Source organism: Lichenostomus cassidix, chromosome 2 (assembly GCF_008360975.1).
Source record: "Lichenostomus cassidix isolate B80296 chromosome 2, HeHo_3.0, whole genome shotgun sequence".
Taxonomy (NCBI): domain Eukaryota; kingdom Metazoa; phylum Chordata; class Aves; order Passeriformes; family Meliphagidae; genus Lichenostomus; species Lichenostomus cassidix.
The window spans coordinates 55,158,355-55,181,093 of NC_139482.1; the positions used below are offsets into that span (position 1 = coordinate 55,158,355).

The 22,739-nt window shown below is 41.9% G+C and overlaps 1 protein-coding gene across 1 annotated transcript in view; it reads right to left on the reverse strand.

Annotated features, from left to right (window-relative positions):
* LOC146441399 (dual specificity calcium/calmodulin-dependent 3',5'-cyclic nucleotide phosphodiesterase 1C-like) overlaps positions 1–22,439 on the reverse strand; it is a 29,129-nt gene extending 6,690 nt beyond the window's left edge. The window contains exons 1-6 of the mRNA XM_085049834.1: positions 22,417–22,439; positions 16,454–16,567; positions 15,437–15,619; positions 13,161–13,227; positions 9,879–9,995; positions 7,886–8,026 (exon numbers count right to left, since the gene is read on the reverse strand). Coding sequence (XP_084905960.1) covers positions 7,886–8,026; positions 9,879–9,995; positions 13,161–13,227; positions 15,437–15,619; positions 16,454–16,567; positions 22,417–22,439 — 645 coding nt within the window. The remainder of the gene's footprint in view (positions 1–7,885; positions 8,027–9,878; positions 9,996–13,160; positions 13,228–15,436; positions 15,620–16,453; positions 16,568–22,416) is intronic.
* Positions 22,440–22,739: the final 300 nt, after the last annotated feature.

Below are 22,739 nucleotides of genomic sequence, written 5' to 3' on the forward strand. Positions count from 1 at the left end.
GACTTATCTCATCCCATTGTGAGATGCTCTGCGGAGGAGGGAGGAGCCAGGTGTTCCCACCTGGATATAACCTGGCCTTGGAACTGCCTGAGGTAGCCCTGTCTACTGGGTTCCCAGAGGACAAGAGCTACCACTGGACCTTCAGCTGGAGACTAGACCTTCACAGGATCACCGCTTCAACTGGATTACTTCAGTTGGACTGCTACCACCACCCTAACAGGGTGTTAGGTTGTATCTGACTTTGTCAGTGCTTTAACTTGTATTATTTCACTTATTTTTAATTTCAATCTTGACTTGTGATCTCCCACTGGTTTGTTTTCAAACCAATACATATTTTGGCGCCCAACATGGAGCACGACCTGGGGAAACTCAGAAGTCCTATCACCATGATGCCAGCCTGTCTATGTGGGTAATGTATCTTACCCTCTATATTTTCCCTCAAATGGGAAACTATCTGCCTGTCGTATTGGTCCTGTTGCGACCAGGGAATGGCATGAGAATTGCTCTATTAGTTTATTATGCCTATTGCATGGTAACCTGTGAGGCGATGAATGCCATTCGTTATATATACTCAACTTTGTCTGCCTGGCCTAACCTGAGCTGCTCCATCTGGGACCTCCTCAGCAATCGCACCCACCCTCTGGGGCTAGGAGGAGAGAGCGGTTTCTTCCAGCATTTCAGGCCAGGCACAGCCGTCTTTGACAATATTGAGTTCTCTCTGGATGCTAAGGATGGCATAATCTTCCTGTCAGTTCTGTTTTCTTTTTTCTCTGTGACCAGCACCGTGTGCCTCATGCTGAAGATCAGAACAATATTTTGTCTTCTTGAGGAGGAGAAACAAATCAGAACAGCCGAAGCCCGTAGCAGTTGCCCCCGTCCAGAAAAAGAAATCCAAGAGCAAATCAGTCCGCATAGCGACTGATGAGGATGCGGCAGGACCATCTCACCCAGCAGAAGAGACAGAGCTGGAGATCATCACTCGCTCCCTATCCCTGGGGGAGCTGCATGACCTACAGAGGGAATTCACCTGGCAGGCCAACGAGTCCATCTTGACCTGGCTGCTCCGCATCTGGGACGCCGCAGCTAATGACACCATTCTGGATGGAAGTGAGGCCAGGCAACTGGGATCCCTGTCCCAGGATGTGGTCATTGATCAGGGGACTGGGAGAACCCAAGAAACTCTCAGCCTCTGGCAACGATTGCTGGCAAGTGTATGGGACAGATACCTCTGCAAAGAAGACCTCCAGATGCACCAAAGAAAATGGAACACAATAGAACGAGGTATCCCATGCCTGAGGGAATTGGCCATGCTAGAGATCATTTTCTCGGACAATGAGAGATTCCCCAAGAGCCCAGATAATGTCCAGTGCACTTCACAAATGTGGCTAAGATTCGCGCAGCTCGGACCAGAGATATACTCTCATTACCTGGCAACATTGCAGTGGAGGCAAGGCGAAGACCAGGTGGGCATGTTAACAAACAAACTGAGAATTTACGAGGACACTGTCACCGCCCCACTACGCACCCAGGTCTCATCAGTGGAAACAAACCTGGCCGAGCAAGTCCGGAGCTTGATTGAAGAGAGCCTCCAGAAACTAAGGAAAGAATTCAAAGAAGGATTTTTCCATGCCACACCGAAACCAACCAGAGTCTCTGCCATCAGGAGCAGACATCCCCCAGCCAGGGAAAGAAGACAAACTCCGCGACATGACCTCTGGTTTTTCCTGCAGGAGCATGGGGAAGACATGAGAAAGTGGGATAGAAAACCCACCTCCTCCTTAGCAGCCCGGGTACGTGAATTGAAAAGAGACACATCTACTTCAGGAGGCTCATCTAGATTCAACACTGCCCCAGTCTCTTGTGGACAGAGCCCCAGACAAAATGGAAATGGTAATATGACTGATCCTCTTGAAGGGACCTCAGGAACACATTTACGGGAGGAGAGCATCATGCACCAAAAACAGGATTAGAGGAGCCCTGCCTCTAGCCAGGTAGAGGAAAGGGATAACCGGATCTATTGGACTGTGTGGATCCGATGGCCTGGCACGTCTGACCCACAAAGATACACGGCTTTGGTTGATACCGGCGCTCAATGCACCCTGATGCCATCCAGGTATGTGGGGACCGAATCCATTTCTATTTCTGGGGTGACAGGAGGATCCCAGCAGCTGACTGTACTGGAAGCTGAAGTGAGTTTAACTGAAAACGAGTGGCAGAAACACCCCATTGTGACTGGTCCAGACGCCCCATGCATCTTCGGCATAGATTATCTCAGGAGTGGATATTTCAAAGACCCAAAGGGACATCGTTGGGCTTTTGGGATAGCAGCCGTAGAGACAGAAGATACAAGACAACTGAATACCCTGCCTGGTCTCTCAGACAACCCATCTGTTGTAGGACTACTGAGAATTGAAGAACAGCGGGTACCAATTGCTACAGCAACAGTGCACCGCCGGCAATACCGCACCGACAGAGACTCTGTGGCCCCCATCCATAAGGTGATTTGGGAACTAGAGAGCCAAAGGGTGGTCAGCAAGGCTCACTCACCCTTTAACAGCCCTATATGGCCAGTGAGTAAGTCCAGTGAAGAATGGAGACTGATGGTGGATTACCGTGGCTTGAATGAAGTAACACCACCACTGAGTGCTGCTGTACCGGACATGTTAGAACTTCAGTACAAGCTGGAATCCAAGGCAGCAAAGTGGTATGCAACCATCGATATTGCCAATGCCTTTTTCTCCATTCCTCTGGCAGCAGAGCGCAGGCCTCAGTTTGCTTTCATCTGGAGAGGTGTGCAGTACACATGGAACCGACTGCCCCAGGGATGAAAGCACAGTCCCACCATCTGCCATGGACTGATTCAGGCTGCACTGGAAAAGGGTGAGGCTCCAGAACATTTGCAGTATATTGATGACATCATTGTGTGGGGGGACACAGCAATGGAAGTATTTGGGAAAGGAGAGGAAATCATCAGGATTCTCCTGGAAGCCAGTTTCGCCATCAAGAAGAGCAAAGTCAAGGGACCTGCCCGAGAGATCCAGTTCCTGGGAGTGAAGTGGCAAGACGGACAGCATCAGATTCCTTCTGAGGTCATCAATAAGATCACCACGATGTCTCCACCAACCAACAAGAAGGAGACACAAGCTTTCCTAGGCGCCATAGGCTTTTGGAGAATGCACATCCCTAAGTACAGCCAGATCGTGAGTCCTCTCTACCTCATAACCCGCAAGAAAAACGATTTCCACTGGAGCCCTGAACAGCAGCAAGCCTTCACCCAGATCAAACAGGAGATTGCTCATGCGGTAGCCCTTGGCCCAGTCAGGACAGGACCAGAGGTAAAGAATGTGCTTTACTCTGCAGCCGGGAGCCATGGTCTGTCCTGGAGCCTTTGGCAGAAGGTGCCTGGTGAGACTCGAGGACGACCACTGGGATTCTGGAGCCGAAGTTACAGAGGGTCTGAAGTCAACTACACTCCCACCGAGAAAGAAATCTTGGCAGCTTACGAAGGAGTCCAAGCCGCCTCAGAGGTGATTGGCACAGAAGCACAACTTCTCCTTGCACCCCAATTGCCAGTGCTGGGGTGGATGTTCAAGGGAAGGGTTCCCTCTACCCACCATGCCACTGATGCCACATGGAGCAAATGGATTGCCCTCATCACACAGCGCGCCCGTATTGGAAACCCAAATCGCCCTGGGATTCTGGAAATTATAACAAATTGGCCTGAAGGTGAGACTTTTAAATTATCTTCAGAAGAATAAGAGGAGCAAGTAGCACATGCCGAGGAAGCACCCCCGTATAATGAGCTGCCGGAGAGTGAAAGATGCTATGCCCTCTTCACCAATGGTTCCTGCCGAATTGTAGGCGCAGATCAGAAATAGAAAGCTGCAGTATGGAGCCCCACACGACAAGTTGCACAGGCTACCGAGGGACAAGGTAGATCGAGCCAGGTCACGGAGCTTAAAGCTGTCCAGCTGGCTTTGGACATTGCCGAACGAGAGAAATGGCCAAGGCTCTATCTCTACACTGACTCCTGGATGGTAGCCAACGCGCTATGGGGATGGTTGGATCGCTGGAGAAAGGCCAACTGGCAGCGCAGAGGAAAACCCATCTGGGCCGCTGAGATTTGGCAGGACATCGCCGCCCGAGCAGAAAAGCTGACCGTGAAAGTTCGACACGTAGATGCACATGTACCTAAGAGTCAGGCTAATGAAGAGCATCGTAACAATGAGCAAGTAGACCAAGCTGCCAAGGTGAAAGTGTCACAGGTAGATCTGGACTGGCAGCACAAAGGAGAGTTATTTCTAGCTCGGTGGGCCCATGATGCCTCTGGTCATCAAGGGAGGGATGCAACGTACAGATGGGCTCGTGACCGAGGGGTGGACTTGACCATGGACAATGTCTCACAGGTCATCCACAGCTGTGAGACTTGTGCTGCAATCAAACAGGCCAAGCGGGTGAAGCCTCTGTGGTACGGTGGACGATGGACAAAGTATAGGTATGGGGAAGTATGGCAAGTTGACTACATCACCCTTCCCCAAACCCGCCAAGGAAAGCGCTATGTGTTGACCATGGTGGAAGCAACCACAGGATGGTTAGAGACCTACCCTGTGCCTCATGCTACTGCCCGGAACACCATCTTGAGCCTGGAAAAGCAAGTCCTGTAGAGACATGGTACCCCTGAGAGAATCGAGTCTGACAATGGAACCCATTTCAAGAATGGCCTCATAAGCACCTGGGCTAGAGAACACAGAATTGAATGGATATACTATATCCCCTATCATGCACCAGCTGCCGGGAAAGTTGAACGGTGCAACGGACTACTTAAGACAACTTTGAAGGCACTTGGCGGGGGAACCTTCAAAAATTGGGAACTGAACTTAGCAAAGGCCACCTGGATGGTTAACACAAGAGGTTCTATCAATCGAGCCAGTCCTGCCCAGTCCAAACCTTTGCACACAGTGGATGGAGATAAAGTCCCTGTGGTACACATAAGAGGTTTTTTAGGAAAGACTGTTTGGATTAGTCCCACCTCAGGCAAAGGCAAGCCCATCCGTGGGGTTGTTTTTGCCCAAGGACCTGGTTATATTTGGTGGGTGATGCAGGCAGATGGGGAAACCCGTTGTGTCCCACAAGGAGACCTTATCTTAAGTGAAAACTGTGTAAATGATAATAGAATAAGGGGTGGATAATGTCCTAGGTTGCAATATAGATGTATTTAAGTATTCTATTACCACCAGCTGTGGGCCGTTAGCTGCTATCACCTGCTAATGACCCACCCCGGATGACAGACAATGGGCCATCAGGGACCCACCGTGTGACTCATGGCTTTATCTCATCCCATTGTGGGATGCTCTGCCGAGGAGGGAGGAGCCAGGTGTTCCCACCTGGATATAACCTGGCCTTGGAACTGCCTGAGGTAGCCCTGTCTACTGGGTTCCCAGAGGACAAGAGCTACCACTGGATCTTCAGCTGGAGACTAGACCTTCACAGGATCACCGCTTCAACTGGATTACTTCAGTTGGACTGCTACCACCACCCTAACAGGGTGTTAGGTTGTATCTGACTTTGTCAGTGCTTTAACTTGTATTATTTCACTTATTTTTAATTTCAATCTTGACTTATGATCTCCCACTGGTTTGTTTTCAAACCAATACAGATAGGAATCCCCCTTCAACACTGGTGCATCACAGGCTAGAATGAAATACTAGTCATTCAATCACATCTGAGTTGCTGCTAAATGACTAACAGATCGAGAAGAAGCAAGATAGAAAAAAGGTAGTTCTGAACATACATAGGCTGGAGGTCAGCTACATTTGGGCAGCTGTTTTGATCTAGTAACCTTTTGGAGCAGGATAGCCCCAACTGAAAACTGCCCTTCTTCCATGGTTTGAGGAGAAAAAGGGAATCTATTTCATCACCTCTAGAATGCAATTCACATTACTCAGCATTGCACCTGTTCCTACTGACTAAAGCTTGCAGTGCATTTTCATCAACTAAAAGTCCTAAAAGTAACAGTGACCAATTTCATCACATCTCATGGGAAATTTTAAGTAGGTAACTGTATTAGCTGCAAATCTGACCTAAGTCGTTTTTACTTCAGGCAAGTGACACAGCTTCCATCAGGATCAGGCTGTCTGAGTAAGCTCTTGAGACAGATAGCACCTGTCTCTTTCCAAATCTACTTCTGGTAAACAGCAGTGTTTACTGCTCTAATTGCAGCGTGACTACAATTCACAGGTGCAATCTACATTCAACACAGGAGACTTGGGATGTTTACAGGAGGCACTGGATCATGTGACTCCTCAGAGAAGAGCATCCAAATCTGGCTTCACAACTCAAAGCAACAGCTGTGTGGCAATCAAGGAACTGCAGAAAGGCAGATTATATGCACAAAACATAGTTCCCAAGTGTGAGCAACTCTACAATTGTTTAAACTGGCCTAAAAGACATAGCAAGAGCTGCACTACACCTTGTTAACTTGTACCTCTCTGTCCTGTACTCCATCACCCCGTATACACTGGAGGCAGCATTTTTTCAGGTGACTCACTGAGCTGCACAGAAAAAGGTAGGATAGGCATACAATGCTGACAGACAGTTTTATGGTGATTTTGTATAGCACATCTAAGGTGCTCATGGCATGAGAAAGGGTATTGGAATTTGGTTGGGCTGAGCCACAAGATTTTTCCTTATCTTTTTTTTCAACCGTTCTAGATACAGAGTTTGTAAAAACTGGGGAGTGCTCAAGAAGGCCTGAGCTGCAGTAAGAGCCTCAACATCTGGCCTGGGTTCATGTGTCTGCTCTGCACTACAAAGATTCCATGACCCTGGAACCGCACACTAGTTTGTGAAAGGACCTCAGTGAAATGAAGTGCAATAGAAAAGAATTACATGCATTCAAGTACCAGCCACAAACAGAGCAATCACTGAATGGCCATGGTATAACAGGAGATAACTGCAAAACATTGAACAGATGAACCTCCCTTTCGCTGTGACCTTTGCTTCTACACTTCTGCCAATGCAAGGGCAAGCACAAATTAGATGCATGGAAAAAGTGAGGCAAATAATGTGTGGAAAATATTTGCTCCATGGAATCACATTAAAAGTAATTTTATTCCTTTTTCTGGCCGCAGCAGTAACCAGGAGAAAGAAAAGAATCAGCTACATATATATCCTGTACCCTCTGAGCTTTCCTTGTTATTTATCCTCCCCAAGGGTGTGGGCCAGTAACTTTCTGAGCCTCCAGCTGAATTCAAACTGCAGTGGTTGATCATTGCTCTGGAATCTATCTTCCTTCAGTTTTTTAATCCATCTTTAAATGTATTTCTGTTGTTTGTCTTGAGAACCGCTGTGGGTTAAATATTTTTTTAAGCCCTCTATCCATTCCTGGCATTGTCAGACTTCAGCTCTCTGTAGGTTTCTGTGCAAACCAGTTCAGATGTTTTTGCTGTAGAGAAGTGGATGGAGATCAGCATTTCCAGATCCCAGCATTTGTTATGCTCAGATAAGTGGAATTAATTATCCTTTGGATGTACTGTCTCCCTACCTTAAACTAAGAAGAAAGCTCAGAAAATACAGGTCTTCATACTAGGTGAAATGAATTCCACCAAATGGGTGTTGGCAGATTCACACAGAAGATCTGTGGCAGAGTGAAAAACCAAGCTTGGGTTTCTCATTCATCCACTTTAGATCACTGTTAAAAGAGTTATCAACAACTTCACTTATCTTCCATTTTTAAATATTCCAAAGTCTTTACTTTTATTAGCCCAGCCATATCAAATTAAGTGTATCTACAGTGTAAACAGGTTCTACTGTGGATAATCATGATGTTATTATTGAGCAGAAATTGTTGTTGCTATATATTCAGGATGCCAAGTCTTTTACTTACCACTATGCCTGTCTTGAAAAGGAGGTAATGGGACGTCTGCGTGATATCTGCAGCATGAATTAGGTTGTGATAAGGATTTTTGTGTTTACTGTAGCCAACCTCCAGAGCTTCCACAAAAGACACCAGGGCAGAAATTGGAATCTAAGTAATAGCACAGGATTAAAGAAAAAAAAATCCAAAAAAACCCAGTTTTAATGGCTAGCATTCAGACAGGAGTATTTTAATAAGAGGTTCTCAAAGAGCTATCTGTATGTCACAAATAAACAAAACACTAGAACTTCTGAAACAGGCACGAGAGAGAGAGAGTGAATTCAGGTTACTACTTCAAACTGGTTTTTCCATCCATAATTTTATTACAGGTGAGTCATTCCCACACATAAATATACAGAAATAAGTATACTATGAAATGTTGTCTGGAACACACATAGAGTGTGAAAAGTAACAGCAACCTCTTGATTGATTGTCCATGAAGAAATATTTCTAAATAGATGGCAAGCAATTGTCGGTTACCTTCACAATCCACTGGACTATATCTCTGCTTTACTATTCACATTCTAGATTTTCTAATGAAACAGTATATAGCAAATCTTAGATACTCTAAAAGGACTATCATTTATCCGACCTCTGGGTTTTCACAGCAAAATCCAGCCTGCCCATCTTATGGGATTGCCCTGTTTTTCTGATTCCAAAAGTAACTGAAAATACCTGAGAAAATGCAATTCAGGGGATTTCTAGAAAGGAGAAATTAATCTCCAGTTTCATCTGCTCAAACAGGAAATACATTAAATGCTAATGCTTCCACATAAAAGATCACTGCTGCTCTCTTAGATACACATAAGCAGAGGATGCAGTTCTGACCAGACATCTTGATGTCTCATCAGGCATGGGCAGTTCCTGAAGAACTGTGGGTTCTAGACATCTGTAAACTCTTTCCAGTCAAAGTGAGTAGGAACCCCTGAGGAATGCAAATGTCAATAGTGGAAGGGATGATAGAGTATCTGCCTGGGGAGAGTGGTCAAGAACTGGATGGCAATGTTTCCTGTTCAAAGGAGGAAACCTCTGTAACAATTACAAAATTATAGAATAATTTTGGCTAGAAAAGACTTTTAAAATCACCTTCTCAACCTGACCTTGCAATGAGCTGAGACATCTTCAACAAGATCAGGCTTCTCTGAGTCCAATCTGACCTTGAATACTTCCAGGCATGGGGCACCTACCCCGTCTCCAGAAAACCTTTTCCAGTGTTTCCCCACTCTCACCATAAGAAAAGTCTTCCTTATATCTAGTCTAAATCTATCCTCTTTTGGTTTAAAATCATTACCCCTTGTCCTACCACAACAGGCCCTGCTAAAAAGGTTTTTCCCATCTTTCTTACAGGTCCCCTTCTAATACCAGAAGGCTGCAACAAACAATCCCCAGAACCTTCTCTTCTCCAGGCTTAACAACACTAACTCTCTTGGCCTTTCCTCACAGGAAGGGTGCTCCAGCCCTCTGATCATTTTTGTGGCCTTCTAAACTGGCTTCAACAGGTCCATGTCTTTCCTGTGCTGAGAATTCCAGACCTGGATGACCTGGGTGCAGTACTCCAAATGGAGTCTCATGAGAGCAGGGCTGGGAGCAGAATCACCCCCTTTAACCTGCTGGCCAATCTAACTGCAATGAATTTGAATTTGGCTCCTTATTCTCTAGTTCTCTTTTGTGCTTGCATGCTCGAGGGTCCTATGAAGCTCAGGAAAATGACACCATTATTTTCAGAGGTTCAAATGCAGTATTTCCCATGGATTTCATTTAGAAACCCACCTAGTTCATGGTGCCCCATTGCAATTGAAAGTACTACTTAAATCACATCTGGTCTTGCTTATTAGGGAAAGTGCAGTGTTCACAAAGCCTTCAAAGATCACTAAAATTGCGTGTTGAATTGAACAAAGCAGGATGAGAGGGAAGTTGAACAAAATTCAAGATAAACAAAGATAGCCATCTTCTATCAACTGACCTTAAAACGGTTGATCAGATCATAGCGTGTGAGAAGTTCATAGAAAATGAATTTCAGTGCATGATCCCCACTGGCATCGTTAAGTGCAAATACATCAAAGGACCACTTATCTATGTTCTGCAAAAGTAGGTAGAAAAGACAGTTAATATGGTCATCCCTTTTACCATGATAATTCAATTTCTTCACTTTCTCTCACAAATTGAGAATTACAGTAGCAATATAAGTGTATAGTTTCTTTTTCAATAAATTCTTCAATTCCATTTAACCAAAGCAGAATCATCAGTGTACTTATAGCATCAATACATTTATCAGTATTGTATGACTTGTGTTTAAAAAGCTTCCATTAAGAACTTGTATGCTGTTTGTTTATTCTAAACATAGTAATTCTCTACACCAGAATTTTAACCACCAAAGGATGAATCCTAAAAGATAAAATCCTGATTTGTTTTAGTACCTGAGATATTGAGATGGTCTTATTTGGGCTGATATGACACATTAAGTGCTAAAAATTATATAAAAACCCAACCTTTATAATAGAAGAATAAATATCTAATTCCAGTTGGGAAAATTCCAGTCAGCTGTAAATGACATTAGTGCTGCAGGCTGGTCAGTCAAGAGATCAAGGAGGGAAAGTTCACTTCTCAGCTCATACAGTTAAACTTTAAGGTCTAACCTTCTTGCAGAAGTTTGAGTTTAAATCTCAAATTTTAGGGAAGGCTGTGAGACATGACAGCCCTCAATATCTAGCAAGAGATTAAAAAAACTCCATAAATTCTTTCTAAATGCTCAGTTTCCTAGCTTTCTGTCTCTTCTTAACCTTGGGGACTTATATAATAAGTCAACAAGCAAATTCAGGGATAGATACTATTCTTCTCAATATTACTGGAAGGCCCGACATTTTTGTGGCTGCAGACAAGCAGAAGTCTATACTGCAGACATTGTAAGTGACTACAGGTTCTGTTCATTCTGTATATTAGCTAGCCTAGAAAATATTCCTGTGATGGCATGGGTATCAGAAAAGGCTGAAAAATTAAATTCTAAAGCATGTAACTCCTTTGGCATTAATTAACGCAAAGTTCTGTCTCTAGCACTAGACTGATAAACAGCAGATCACCACAGCGTACTCTGTAAATTAACACATTTATTCAAACATGTCTGTATGAATGATTTGTAGAGCCACTATTCAAATGAAAGACAAGATTGATTGTACCTTTTGTGGCAACAAGTCTTACATCTTCACACCCATGTCATACAGAAAGGCAACAGACTACTGTAGTAGAAAAATTAGTATAAAATATATTTAAAGAGAGAGATGTTGTGCAATCAATTTTAAAAAATACCAAACTTCTCATTCACTGAAAAAGTGAGACAGATTATACATCTAGGACTTGCACTGCTACAGTCTGCAGGGGTTTTTTTGCAGAAGATGCAGTATTTCGTTGTTTCATTAAACCCAACCCCAGTTTGTCACAAAGCTGTGATTCCACAGCTTTGGGTTATTAAATACAGATGTCTTCTTGATGACAGCAGCAAAAATGAGTATGTGTAGTTAAAAAATAAGGTTATTTTGACTTCATTTCATCTCAATCCTTGTCCTTATTAGCATGACTCTGAGGAGAATGCTCATTATGGCAACACAGAACAGCTGAAGACGTGGTACACTCTTACACCCTTTCGCATGCTTAAATCATCAGGTCATTTTTTAGAGCATACTAAGCAATCAGGTAGCTGTAAGGGTTTTTTAGTTGACTTGCTGGGCTGAAGCAAGCAACAGAACACACCATTTTCAATGGAGGAGATGGGACTGAGAAATTTAAGATGAAATATTTTTAAGACAGAAGACTTCACAGAATCATAGAATATGCTGAGTCAGAAAGGACCCACAAGGATCAAGTTCAACTCCTAGCCCTCTGCAGGACATCCCTAGAGGCACACCATGTTCCTGAGAGCATCCAAATGCTTCTTGATTTGTGTCAGGCTTGGTGCTGTGACCACTTTCCCAGGGAGCCTGTTTTAACTTCTTCAAAGTAAGTAAGTAACTCCCATTCCAACCAAATCCATTACCAAACCCAAAAACATCCTGGCAAAGTCATGTTCTCAGAACAGTTTTCGAAAAAAAATATATTCTAGAGTGCACAGTGACGAAGTAGGTGCTATCTCACTCTGCGCAAAATTAGTCAAAGACTTTGTTTTAACTTACTCTAACATTATCACTTCATTTTATGATTTAATCATTTGAAAACACAGAAAGAAGGGAGGGATTCTATAAGGCTTAAGTCAGCTGAGAGTAGGTGATGAGTTTTTTACTGTCTTGTTACTGCTGAGAGTACCTCAGGAGAAGAGGTACTATTATAGATATGTTCCCTCATAAGCTGGCTATGAACTGTAGTTGCAAAAGAACAAAGAATTTGCATCCCATTTGCACGAGTGAAGCTAGCACTTGTCAACCTGCAGTTGAAAAGAGGTGTGTATGGACATTTTGATTCTACATATGAAAGGCATGTTTGATCATTCTTCTTGCAATTCTTCCACATCTTTTGATGAGTTCTGCTATCCAAAATGAAAAGGATACCTAACTGTAAGTCTTTCTAGTGTGGAGAAATCCTGCAAGATGTCTTAATGAGTTTTACACTTAATATCCCTGTATATTGCCCCACTGTATCACCTTTTTTGACCATTGCATGGCATGGTTGAACCACATGCAACATGTAATCTGCAAAGCTGTTGTGTAGGCAGCTGGTTGCTAACTTCTGCTTTTAGTCTTGATAATTCCTGCCTAAGTCAAGAATCTTGCCCCATGGATTGAAGTTTTGTTTATTTTTAAGACTACTTCTGAGTGTTATCCCTCTGAAACCTCAAAACTCACAGAAGAATCCATATTCATAAACTGATTGTCACTTTGAAGATCTGCAGCTGAATAATGCAAGAAATTCCCTTCTCTCACAGCAATGGATCCTTTTCCATGTCCATCTCTCTCCATCTGTGATTTCTTTCTTCCCTGTGGGATGTTGTGACTGATTCCTAAATCCTCATTTTAATCAATGTAGTCGAAAACAGAACTGTAACCTTCACAACCTGAAAATGGCCACAGTCTTGAACTCCGTTCTTTCTTTTATTGAAAGGATAATCCCTTAGGCCAGTTAATTGATTAATGTATGTGAACTAAACCAAATGTCAGAGAGAAGGAAAGGCCAAGTACTAAGACCTCATCACGTCAAATATCACAGTATTATTTTGATGCTTTGTACAGACCCCTATTCAATACTTTTTTATTGGGATTACCTTTAGCACTCCAATTACAGCTGATGGGTAGCTCAAGCCGACCATATTTGAAGTACGCCTATACATTCTATCAAGAGAAAATAGATAAGGCAACATATAAATAAAATTAAATGAAACAAAACAATCAATAAAACTCATAAAGCAACAGACCATTACAGAGGATCTTATTTAGCCCAGAAAACCCTAACTGGAATATGGAGGTTTTTTCCTTCCATTTTGTTCCTAATTTGCACAGTCTGTACTACTGTACTATTCTTATTATATAGCTTGAGACTATTCACTCCCCAGCATCTCAGAGCTTGGTTACCCAGAAGGACATGACAAAGGATTTGACAATCCCAGGTCTTCATCAGATGGAAAGGCTACCCTCAGCTAAACAAGATGTTCCCCATTTTCCACTGCACACAACTGTACTGACCTTTCAGTTCCCTCAGTCCTTGCTGGCCCACATGCAAGCTAATTCTGAATGTACTTCAGAAACAATTTGTATGCCATGAATCAATTCCAGTGTGATACAGCAGTTACTTCTGTCTGCATGTTTTCAAGATCAGTATAAAACTTTTTGGGTGTTTGCCATATGTGTGTATTTCACAGACAGAAAGAACAAGGCAATTGCCAACACCTGTAACTATACTAAAAATCACATGTATGTACCAGATTTTAAACTTGATTATAAAGTATATTTTAAACAGGTTATAAAGTGTGTACAAGTTTATAAACTTGTTTTCAGGAAACACTGTGTTTAACAGTATTTGGTGAATAGAGAAACACTGTCATAGCCTTATATAGGTCACCCCTTTTTGCCCCAAAGCATTATAGGATTGAAAGGAGATGATGGAAAGTTCTCTTCTCCCATCTGAAGTGATCCTGTGCAAAGTCTTCCCTCACTGCCAGTTTCCTTTGTCATCTTCTTCACTCAGGCCTGAAAAAGTAATTCGCCTTTGGAGGCTTATATTCACCCATTTCCCAAATTACAGAATTTCATATCCCTTCCTTCCCCCAGTCAGAAGCTCCAAAGCATTCTCTTAAGAGACAATTGAGGCAGAACCCTTTCCCTTAGCTCAGGAGAGTTACAACCCTCCTCCAGTTCCATATTATATCTGAACACTTTTTTCTCTGGGCCACAGTGATCCAGGTCAGCTGGAAAACAGGCTCCTGAGCGAGCTTTCCACAGGTCATTTACTTCCTTGTTGAACAAGTCCCCCACTGAGAGGGAGGGTTAATTCATAAGTAGCCTGTAAAACCTTGGAGAAACCTGTTCCAAGGAGAAATGACAGGTTTAGTCTTATCACAATTTGATGCCACTCTGAACACATGTACTGTAACTTTGGTGCGCATATAAAAATATTGGCTATAGTCATGATGAAGGAGGCTTCTGCATGTCTGTGTGGCTGTGGTCCACTCTTTGATATGCACAACCTCCTGGACAGAGGGCTGTTAGGCTGTCACTGCAATTCTGATGAACAGTGAAAGGTGCTCTGCACTTCCATTCCTGAATTTTTCTGTTACAAAATTATCCTAGAGACCTGAGAGCGGCTGTCTTTCAGGCTGTCTAAAAACTGCTGACAGTTTCACATATGCCAGCCCTCCTTCTGGCTTGAACAAAGAAGGTCAGTGAAGTGTGGTTACTTGATAAGAAAAGATTGGAAGTGAGTCCAAATTGAAATGAAAAAATATTTTAAATGGTTCAAAAATTAGGACCAGTTTCAGCAACAGGTCATTGCAAATTGCAAGAGGGAAGGCTGAGAGGACTCAATGACTTTTTTGAAATCCTCCCCAAGCTCCAAAATTTTGACATCAGTTTTGATCTATAGTTCATTCCAGTAATATGGTAAAGGATTTTGTTCTGTATCTTAGCACTTCTTTGTAAGAAATACTAGACCACAGAGGTAAACAGAAGCAAGGGAGAGTTTGGTTTGTCCAAATTTTAAGTGTTGTCACTCCTGATCTAGGACTATGCAAAAGTGCATATTGTCTGTCAAAAGTATACCAGCTGTGTTATTACATCTGTACTATAATAAGAACAGAGGAGTAGGTATTGTTTCTGTTTGCAATCTTTTACTAATTCCCAGGTTTTGAGGTGTTATCCAGATCTATGTAGAAACATAAATAGAAGCACATTAAAATGTTCTTCATTCAGTAGTCTTCTACTAGTTCTCTGAGGCTTTCTGGCCTGAGGTACTCCCCTCCACCTCCTGTCATTGTGCCATCACATACTACAGGTGCAATCTGCAGTACCTGGGCAGTTACTGGAACAAATTCACATGATACTTTACCTTTCTACAAATATCCCAGCTTGCACTGCATGGACAATACTCCTGAACCGGGGTTTTTCTTCTGTCCTTTTAAGCATCATTCCCATTTGCCGTGTGAAGGTAGAAGCCAACCAGTCACGGACCTCTGAGGGCACAGAGTCGGACTGGATATCGCTGAGTTCATCTTCTGTGTCCAGTAAACGCCTAGAAGGATGAGAAAACAGAAGGGTAAGCACACTTCCTTAGAGAGCACAATAACATTATTAACAAGAAAGAAACTCACATATATTCTAATTAAAGCAGCTGTTAAAAGTCTTTGATTCATCAGCCCTAATATAACACAATTGTACAAATTTTCAATAATTTGTTTATTCTCTTGCATACTTACATTTCAGATTGTAAAACTCACTACTAGGCTGAGAAACAAGAAGTCTTCAGAAGCACAACTATATAATCATCTACTGACTTCACATCTTCAGCTCATCAATATTTCTGAACTTTCAGAGGTAATTTGCTGTCATTTCTAGGAATTTCTAGCTTCTGAACTAGTAACATACAGTACTCTCCTTTCCCATTCTGGTCATCTGTGGTAACTCTACAAGTGCATTTATCACCGGATAAATGGCTCGTAACCAAGAGGGGAGCTCCTCTGCAATGTCTGACAAGTCTACCTCTGTCATGAGTAATTTCTTTGTAAAATTTCAAAGATATCATATAAGTGAAAAATTTAACATTATTCAAAAGAAACAGATGAGAAGAAATTTAGAAACTGTCAGAAAAAGTGGCACACAATTACTATGAAAACATTTCTTCCAGAGGAAGTATATCACATTTATGATTGGTTTTGATCTCCTTCCCTGCCCAAGGAAACTTAAAGACAAAGGACTGAAGATCTGTTCTGCACAAAATAAAATATTCTAATGATTAAAACCAAGTTGTCTGTGAGTAATAAATCTTGGCTCAAACAACTTTCACAACTGACATGTAAATTACAGCTGTTGCTAGATATAATAGTGCTGATGTCTGTAGTTAGCTCACCTAGTTTCATCAATATATACTGACTCAAGAACAGTCGCCGCATATTCCAAATTCTTCTTTAGATCTACAACTGAAGCTTCCCCTCTCTCTAATTGCTTTACCAAAGACCGCAATCTAAAGAAAAGGAAAACAAAAATCTGATTACTATACAGCAAAATAGGTTGACAGTGAGCATCCGTTCCCAGCCTGAGACCTCGCATACATGCTTGACATGTGAAAACTTTTGGACGTCTACAAGTTTTTTGAAGGTACATACAAGAAATCAACAAAAATTACTTTTCAAAGATTAGTTACAATGATTCCAGGCAAATATATGTAAGTCCATGAGTTATCATAGAATCATAAAATCATAGAATGATAGAATATGCTGAGTTGGAAGGCACCCATCAGTCTCACTGAGTCCAACTTCTGGTGCTACACAGGACAGCCCAAGAATCACACCATATGCCTGACAGCATTGCCCAAATGCTTCTGAACTCAGACTTGAGTCCTGTCACTAGTCATAAGAGTGAAGACATCAGTATCTGCCCGTCCACTTCCTCTTGTGAGATTGTTGAAGACTGCAATGAGGTCTCCTCTTAGTCTCTTCTTCTCCAGCCTGAACAGATCAAGTGGTCTCAGTCAGTCTTTACACAGCTTCCCCTCCAGACCTGTCACCATACCTGTGGCCCTTCTTTGGACACTTTCTAATAGTTCAATAGCTTTCTTATATTGTGGTGCCCAAAACTGCATACAATACTCAAGGTGAGACCATACCAGTGCAGACCAGAGCAGGACAATCGCTTCCATTAACCAGCTGTCTGTTCCCTACTTATAAGTGAAATAAGTTAAAATAGAAATCACTTGAAATTTAACACTGGAGCTAAGAGAGGACAATTTCAATCCAGCCATAAGAAGGAAGTAATTTCTTGAATAGTGTCTGTTAACAAATGACTGTCATTCCTAATGAGTGATGTACATGTATGCAAAACTGTATTAGAGTATATTTAGAAACACTATTGTAGAAATACTATTCAAGGTTAAGAAACCCTTTCATGAAATCAAGCAGCTACCCTTAGACTATTCCTTCCATATTAAACTAAACTCACTACTTTCACGTCCAAAGAGTAAGTATGCCTCATTTCATTTCCTGGTTTCTTCATTCCATGTCTGGCGACTCTGCAGGTATGGCCCCTTAACTAGCTACCAGAAATATTGTACACAAGCCACAGGAGTCAATGTTACAGAAAGAACATGACCTTTGCCTCTTCCTGACTTTTATTTAATTGATATAAGTATCTGGCAGCTTTATGCTGCAACTCATCCAAAATTCATGTTCAATAACAGCATAGTGAATAATGGTTGCTTCATGGCAACAAAATTCTTCATCAACGAAGATTATGCAAAGTACTAGTACATCAATCATTTAGAAAAATGGAAGCACAGCTGTTTGTCTCACCATCAGCCATTCTCATGTGAAAAAAATTACACTGCCTTTGTCTTGCCATCCATTATCTATAACTATTGCTGATTCATTGAGTCACAGCAACTACTCCCAATTAATTGTACTAAATAGGAACCTAGTGATAGTTTGCCCTTGACGTATTCCATGAATCTGGTTTTTTTTTAAATAATCCCGAATGGACTGAAGGCAATCCAGGCACATTTTTTAGCTGTAAAATTCTGTTTCAAGGTGGCTGAAATAATTTTGAAATTCAATCAAATTCACCTGTGGCACTTAGGAACATGGTTTAGCCAGAGATTGGCAGTGCTGGGTTAACAGTTGGACTCAATGATCTTAGCAGTCAACTCTAAGATCAACACATTTGTAACAACATTCTTTTGATACCCAACTCAAATAGCTTAAAAAAAAAAAAAGTAAAATCAACCACAAACTTTAGAAATTAACAAAATAATAATCAGAAGTAGACCTGACTGCATAAAAGCCAGCTTCAGTATGCACACATAAAAAGACCAAGAGTTGCTCCTAAAGTGTGGAAGATAAACATCTGCTGAACGGAAAGACAAAATCCTGCCTTCTAATCTTCAGGATATTCTTCATTCTTCTCTGAAAAACCACTATAATTACTGGTAAGAAATTCTTACTAAGTTTGAGAAAGAGATGTTCATTGTGCAGTGAACCATACCAAAGGATTCCTACACAGAAATAGATGTGAACCTGACATTTCACTATAATGTAAAAACTTGATAAATCTGATATTCTGGTGTCATAGCAGAGAGCATATACAGACTATTTAAGCAGTGAGCACACAAGTCTGTCAGATGCCCCGCAACCGTGTCTGTCTGCCTGTTGTGCTGTAAAAAAACTGCAGACCAAGTACACAGGATACTTAACACTGTCCAAAAGTATCCAGAGCAGACTACATTTGGTTATGTGGTGTAATGCACATGAGCAGCAGTTTCAGTCAGCTGAGTGGACATACGTCTCCACAGTTAGCGCAGCAAATCCCTGAAACCCATTCAAACAGAGGATTGGTGGGAGAGGTACAGCATACACAGGAAGTAACCCAGAAGCTCACCATCTCTTTTTACAACAGTCAGCAGGTATTATTCATTGCACAGTCTGCCACATCTTAATCTAAGGATCTGCATATATAGAATGTATGTACCACTGAGGAAAAGACTCAACCTAGAAAGCTGGCTTGAGTAGTAATCCTCAAATGAAACTGATAATAGAGTAACTGGTAACCTGTGACCCAATGGATTTGTATTAGGCTTGATAGCTATCTTCTGTCACTACTTTTGTATATAAAAAAATGCAAGTAAAAAACATTCAAAAGAAATAAAAACATGTGTCTGCCAAGAGCAAGCACGCAGTACTGCTACATCAGCATTTTTCATCTGAAAAAATGATATGCAATTTTCCATTTAATTTATTTGCCTTCTTCATGTTTCATGAAATATCCTTCTTCCTTTGAATAAAAATGCAAACATTAAAAATTTTAAGTAATCAAATATTTTTATATTATTAGAAGCATAAAAATGCAACAATGACAAGTTCAGTGGCCTTGGCAGGATGGTAAACAGCTTGTTTCAACTCACCTTGAGTCAGATAAACTTTTGACAACATTAGTCAATTATAAGTGAAATCTTAAATGGTTTATGTTTTCACTTCATTTATAAATTCCTTCATGTCTATTAAAGGAAGGGAAGCCCTGTGCCCAAACCTTTAGCTAACTTTGACTTACTGAATGATTTTCAATAAAACAACAGCCTTGGCACTTCGTCAGTACCAAGTCCTATAAATTATCCTTGTCTCCCTCTCCTGCTACTGAAAACTCTAAAGGATGTGCACTCATCCAATATGCAAACACCTCCCTTATTCTCACATTCTGAACTTTGGGAACTGAATCAGAAAATATAAGCAGTTAAAAGGATTGTTCATGTTTTGTTTTGGTTTTTTGTTTAAGTCAACTCCTTCACCTAGCACTAAGCTTTTCTAGAAATCAGGTACACAAATGCTCATGGGAAGTCATTGGAGATGGATATCTGTGCTAAACCACCTGCCTGTCATATACTTCCTCAGGAAATGTACACTACCTGTTTGATGTGCCTTCCTTCCCCCACTAGTGATAAAAATGATCTAGAAGATTATCTTAGGTGGTCATTGTGGTTTCAGGCAGCTAAAATCAGGTGAGATGACTCATTCCACTGAATCAATGTGAGAGCTGAAAAAGGATAAATTTCAGATGTGGGAGAGAAAGGAAGGCTACAATATCCTGTTTTCATAACCAGCAATCATCTAATTGGTATTTCCCAAAGCAAGCCTTCCTTTTGGCAGATTACTTCTTTTCCAGACATTAGTGTGAACTAGTTTTTTTTAGAAACTGTACAAACACCACATGGTCACTGAATTTGTGGACAATGACAACGACAAATGAAATCTTCCAGAATTACGCCTTTTCAATCACTGGTGCCTTTTATAAAAAAACAACCTCCATTATAATACATCAGACACAAATCTAACAATCTTTAATTTGCAACTTTAAAAATAGGTACATGAAATAAACTGTCAATAAATATAATATTTAATATCTAACAGATAGATAATATATGATACATATAATAAAACCATATACATAATGATCATCTGCCCTGGAGAGCAGACTTTGGCCGCTTCAGGGACCTGTATGGTAGAGTACCATGTGCTAGAGCCCAGGAGGGCAGAAGAGCTCAAGGATGTTGGCTAATATTCAAGGATCACTTCCTCCAAGCTCAGGAACGATGCATCTCAGCAAGGAGGATATGGAGTAAAAATGTCAGGAGACATCCATAGATAGAGAAGGAGCTGCTGAGCACCCTAGAGATAAAAAAGAAGTTTATAGAAAGTAGAAGCAAGGACAGGCAACCTGGGAGGATGTTATGATCCAATTACTAAGGTTCTTAGAAATACCTCTGCCTGAACTAAGGTGCAAATGAGACCATATGCCAGTCAATAATAGGGGTTTTATTTGATACTAAATATGAGAGAGAGAGAAAGAGAGAGAGAGAGGAAAAGAGAGAAAGGGAGAAGTAGGAAAAGAGGTGCGGAGAATAGAAAGGGAGTGACATAGACACAATAAAGGAATATCACCATCCATGGATTCCAACAATGTTGCATTGAACCTCTCCAGCTGGTCTTCTTGGTGGTGACAGTCTCCCCAAAAAGCGTAGAATGCCATGGGTTAATATACACTCAGGCCAGGTGGCAATGTCCAGGCATGTCCCTCCACGGGAGAGGGCAGTCTCTTGCAGCAGGCTGTGGATGTGTTGCATCACATGCAGTCCTGTGGTGCAAGGCCTAGCACCTTGTGGGGTCTTTGATGGATTGTGACTCCCCCTCAGCTGCCTCTCACATGAATGTCCCATGGATGTGGCCTGCGGGGTTGGGGGTTCCACAGATTGGGTGTTTATTGCCTCTGACCAGAAGTTACACAAACCTGGCTTCTGTGGGCTGTGGTCTCCCCCACCCCAATACTCAGCCAGAGACAATTCTCAGTGCAGCTGGTGGGTTTGGCCTTTTGTGGATGCATTCCTTTCCTTCAGCCTGAGATGACTGAACAATAGGTTTCCCTTTATCTAATCTCAGCAGTTTGACTTTCAGTCCAAAGTCCCAGTCAGACATCTTCAAGGGAGGTTTCTTTGGTTGTAGCTTCTTTATACGGTTTTTGTTATAATGAGCAAAACTTTATATCAATATTTGAGGTATGAATTATTTCAGTCTCTGACAGAAGAATACAGAGAAATTGTATGGGAAGCTAGAGACAAGGATAGGAAAGCTAAGGCCCATTTAGAATTGAGTCTGGACAGAGATGTCAAAGACAATAGAAAGAGCTTCTATAGGTATGTTGCTAACAAAAAGAAGACTAAGGATTATGTGGGCCCTCTCCAGAAGGAGATGGGAGACATGGCTACCTGAATAAGCCTGAATATGGAGAAGACTGAGGTTCTCAATGAATTCTATGCCTCTCTTCAACTGCAAGTGCTGCAGCCATGCTGCCCAAGTCGTAAAAGACAAATGCAAGGATTGGAAGAATGAAGACTCAGAGCCCATTGTAGGAAAGAATCAAGTTCAAGATCATCTAAGGAACCAGAAAGTGCACAAGTCTAAGGGATCTGACAAGATTCATCTGTGGGTCTTAAGGGAACTGGTAGACAAAATTGTTAAGCTGCTATCCACCATATTTGAAAAATTGTGGCAGTCAGGTGAAGTTCTTGATAACTGAAAAAAAGGAAACACAACCTCAGTTTTTAAGAAAGGAAAAGTGAAAGGCTGGAGGAACTACAGAAAATTCAGTCTCACTTCTGTGTCAGGTAAGATCAAGGAGCACATTCTCCTGGAAACTATGTTGGTAAACAAAGAGATGACTGGTGATAGCCAACATGGCTTCACTAAAGGGAAATCATACATAACAAGTTTGATGGTTTTCTATGACAGAGCTACAGAGTTGGTGGATAGGGGCAAAGAAACTGACATAATCTACCTGGGCTTGTGCAAAGCATTCATCACTGTTCCACAAGACTTCCTTGTCTCTAAACTCAAGAGACATAGATTAATCTCTCAGTGGATAAAGACTTAGCTGGATGGCTGCACCCAAACAGAGGTGTAGTAATGGCTCATTGGCCACATGGAAACCTGTGACAAGTGGTGTCCCCCAGGAATTGGTATTGGGGCTGACACTGTTCAACATCTTTGTCAGCAACACAGGCAATGGGATTGGTGCACCCTTAGCAAGTTCACTAATGACACCAAGCTCTGTGGCAGTGCAGTCAACACAATGGAGGGAAGGGATAATGCCATCCAGAG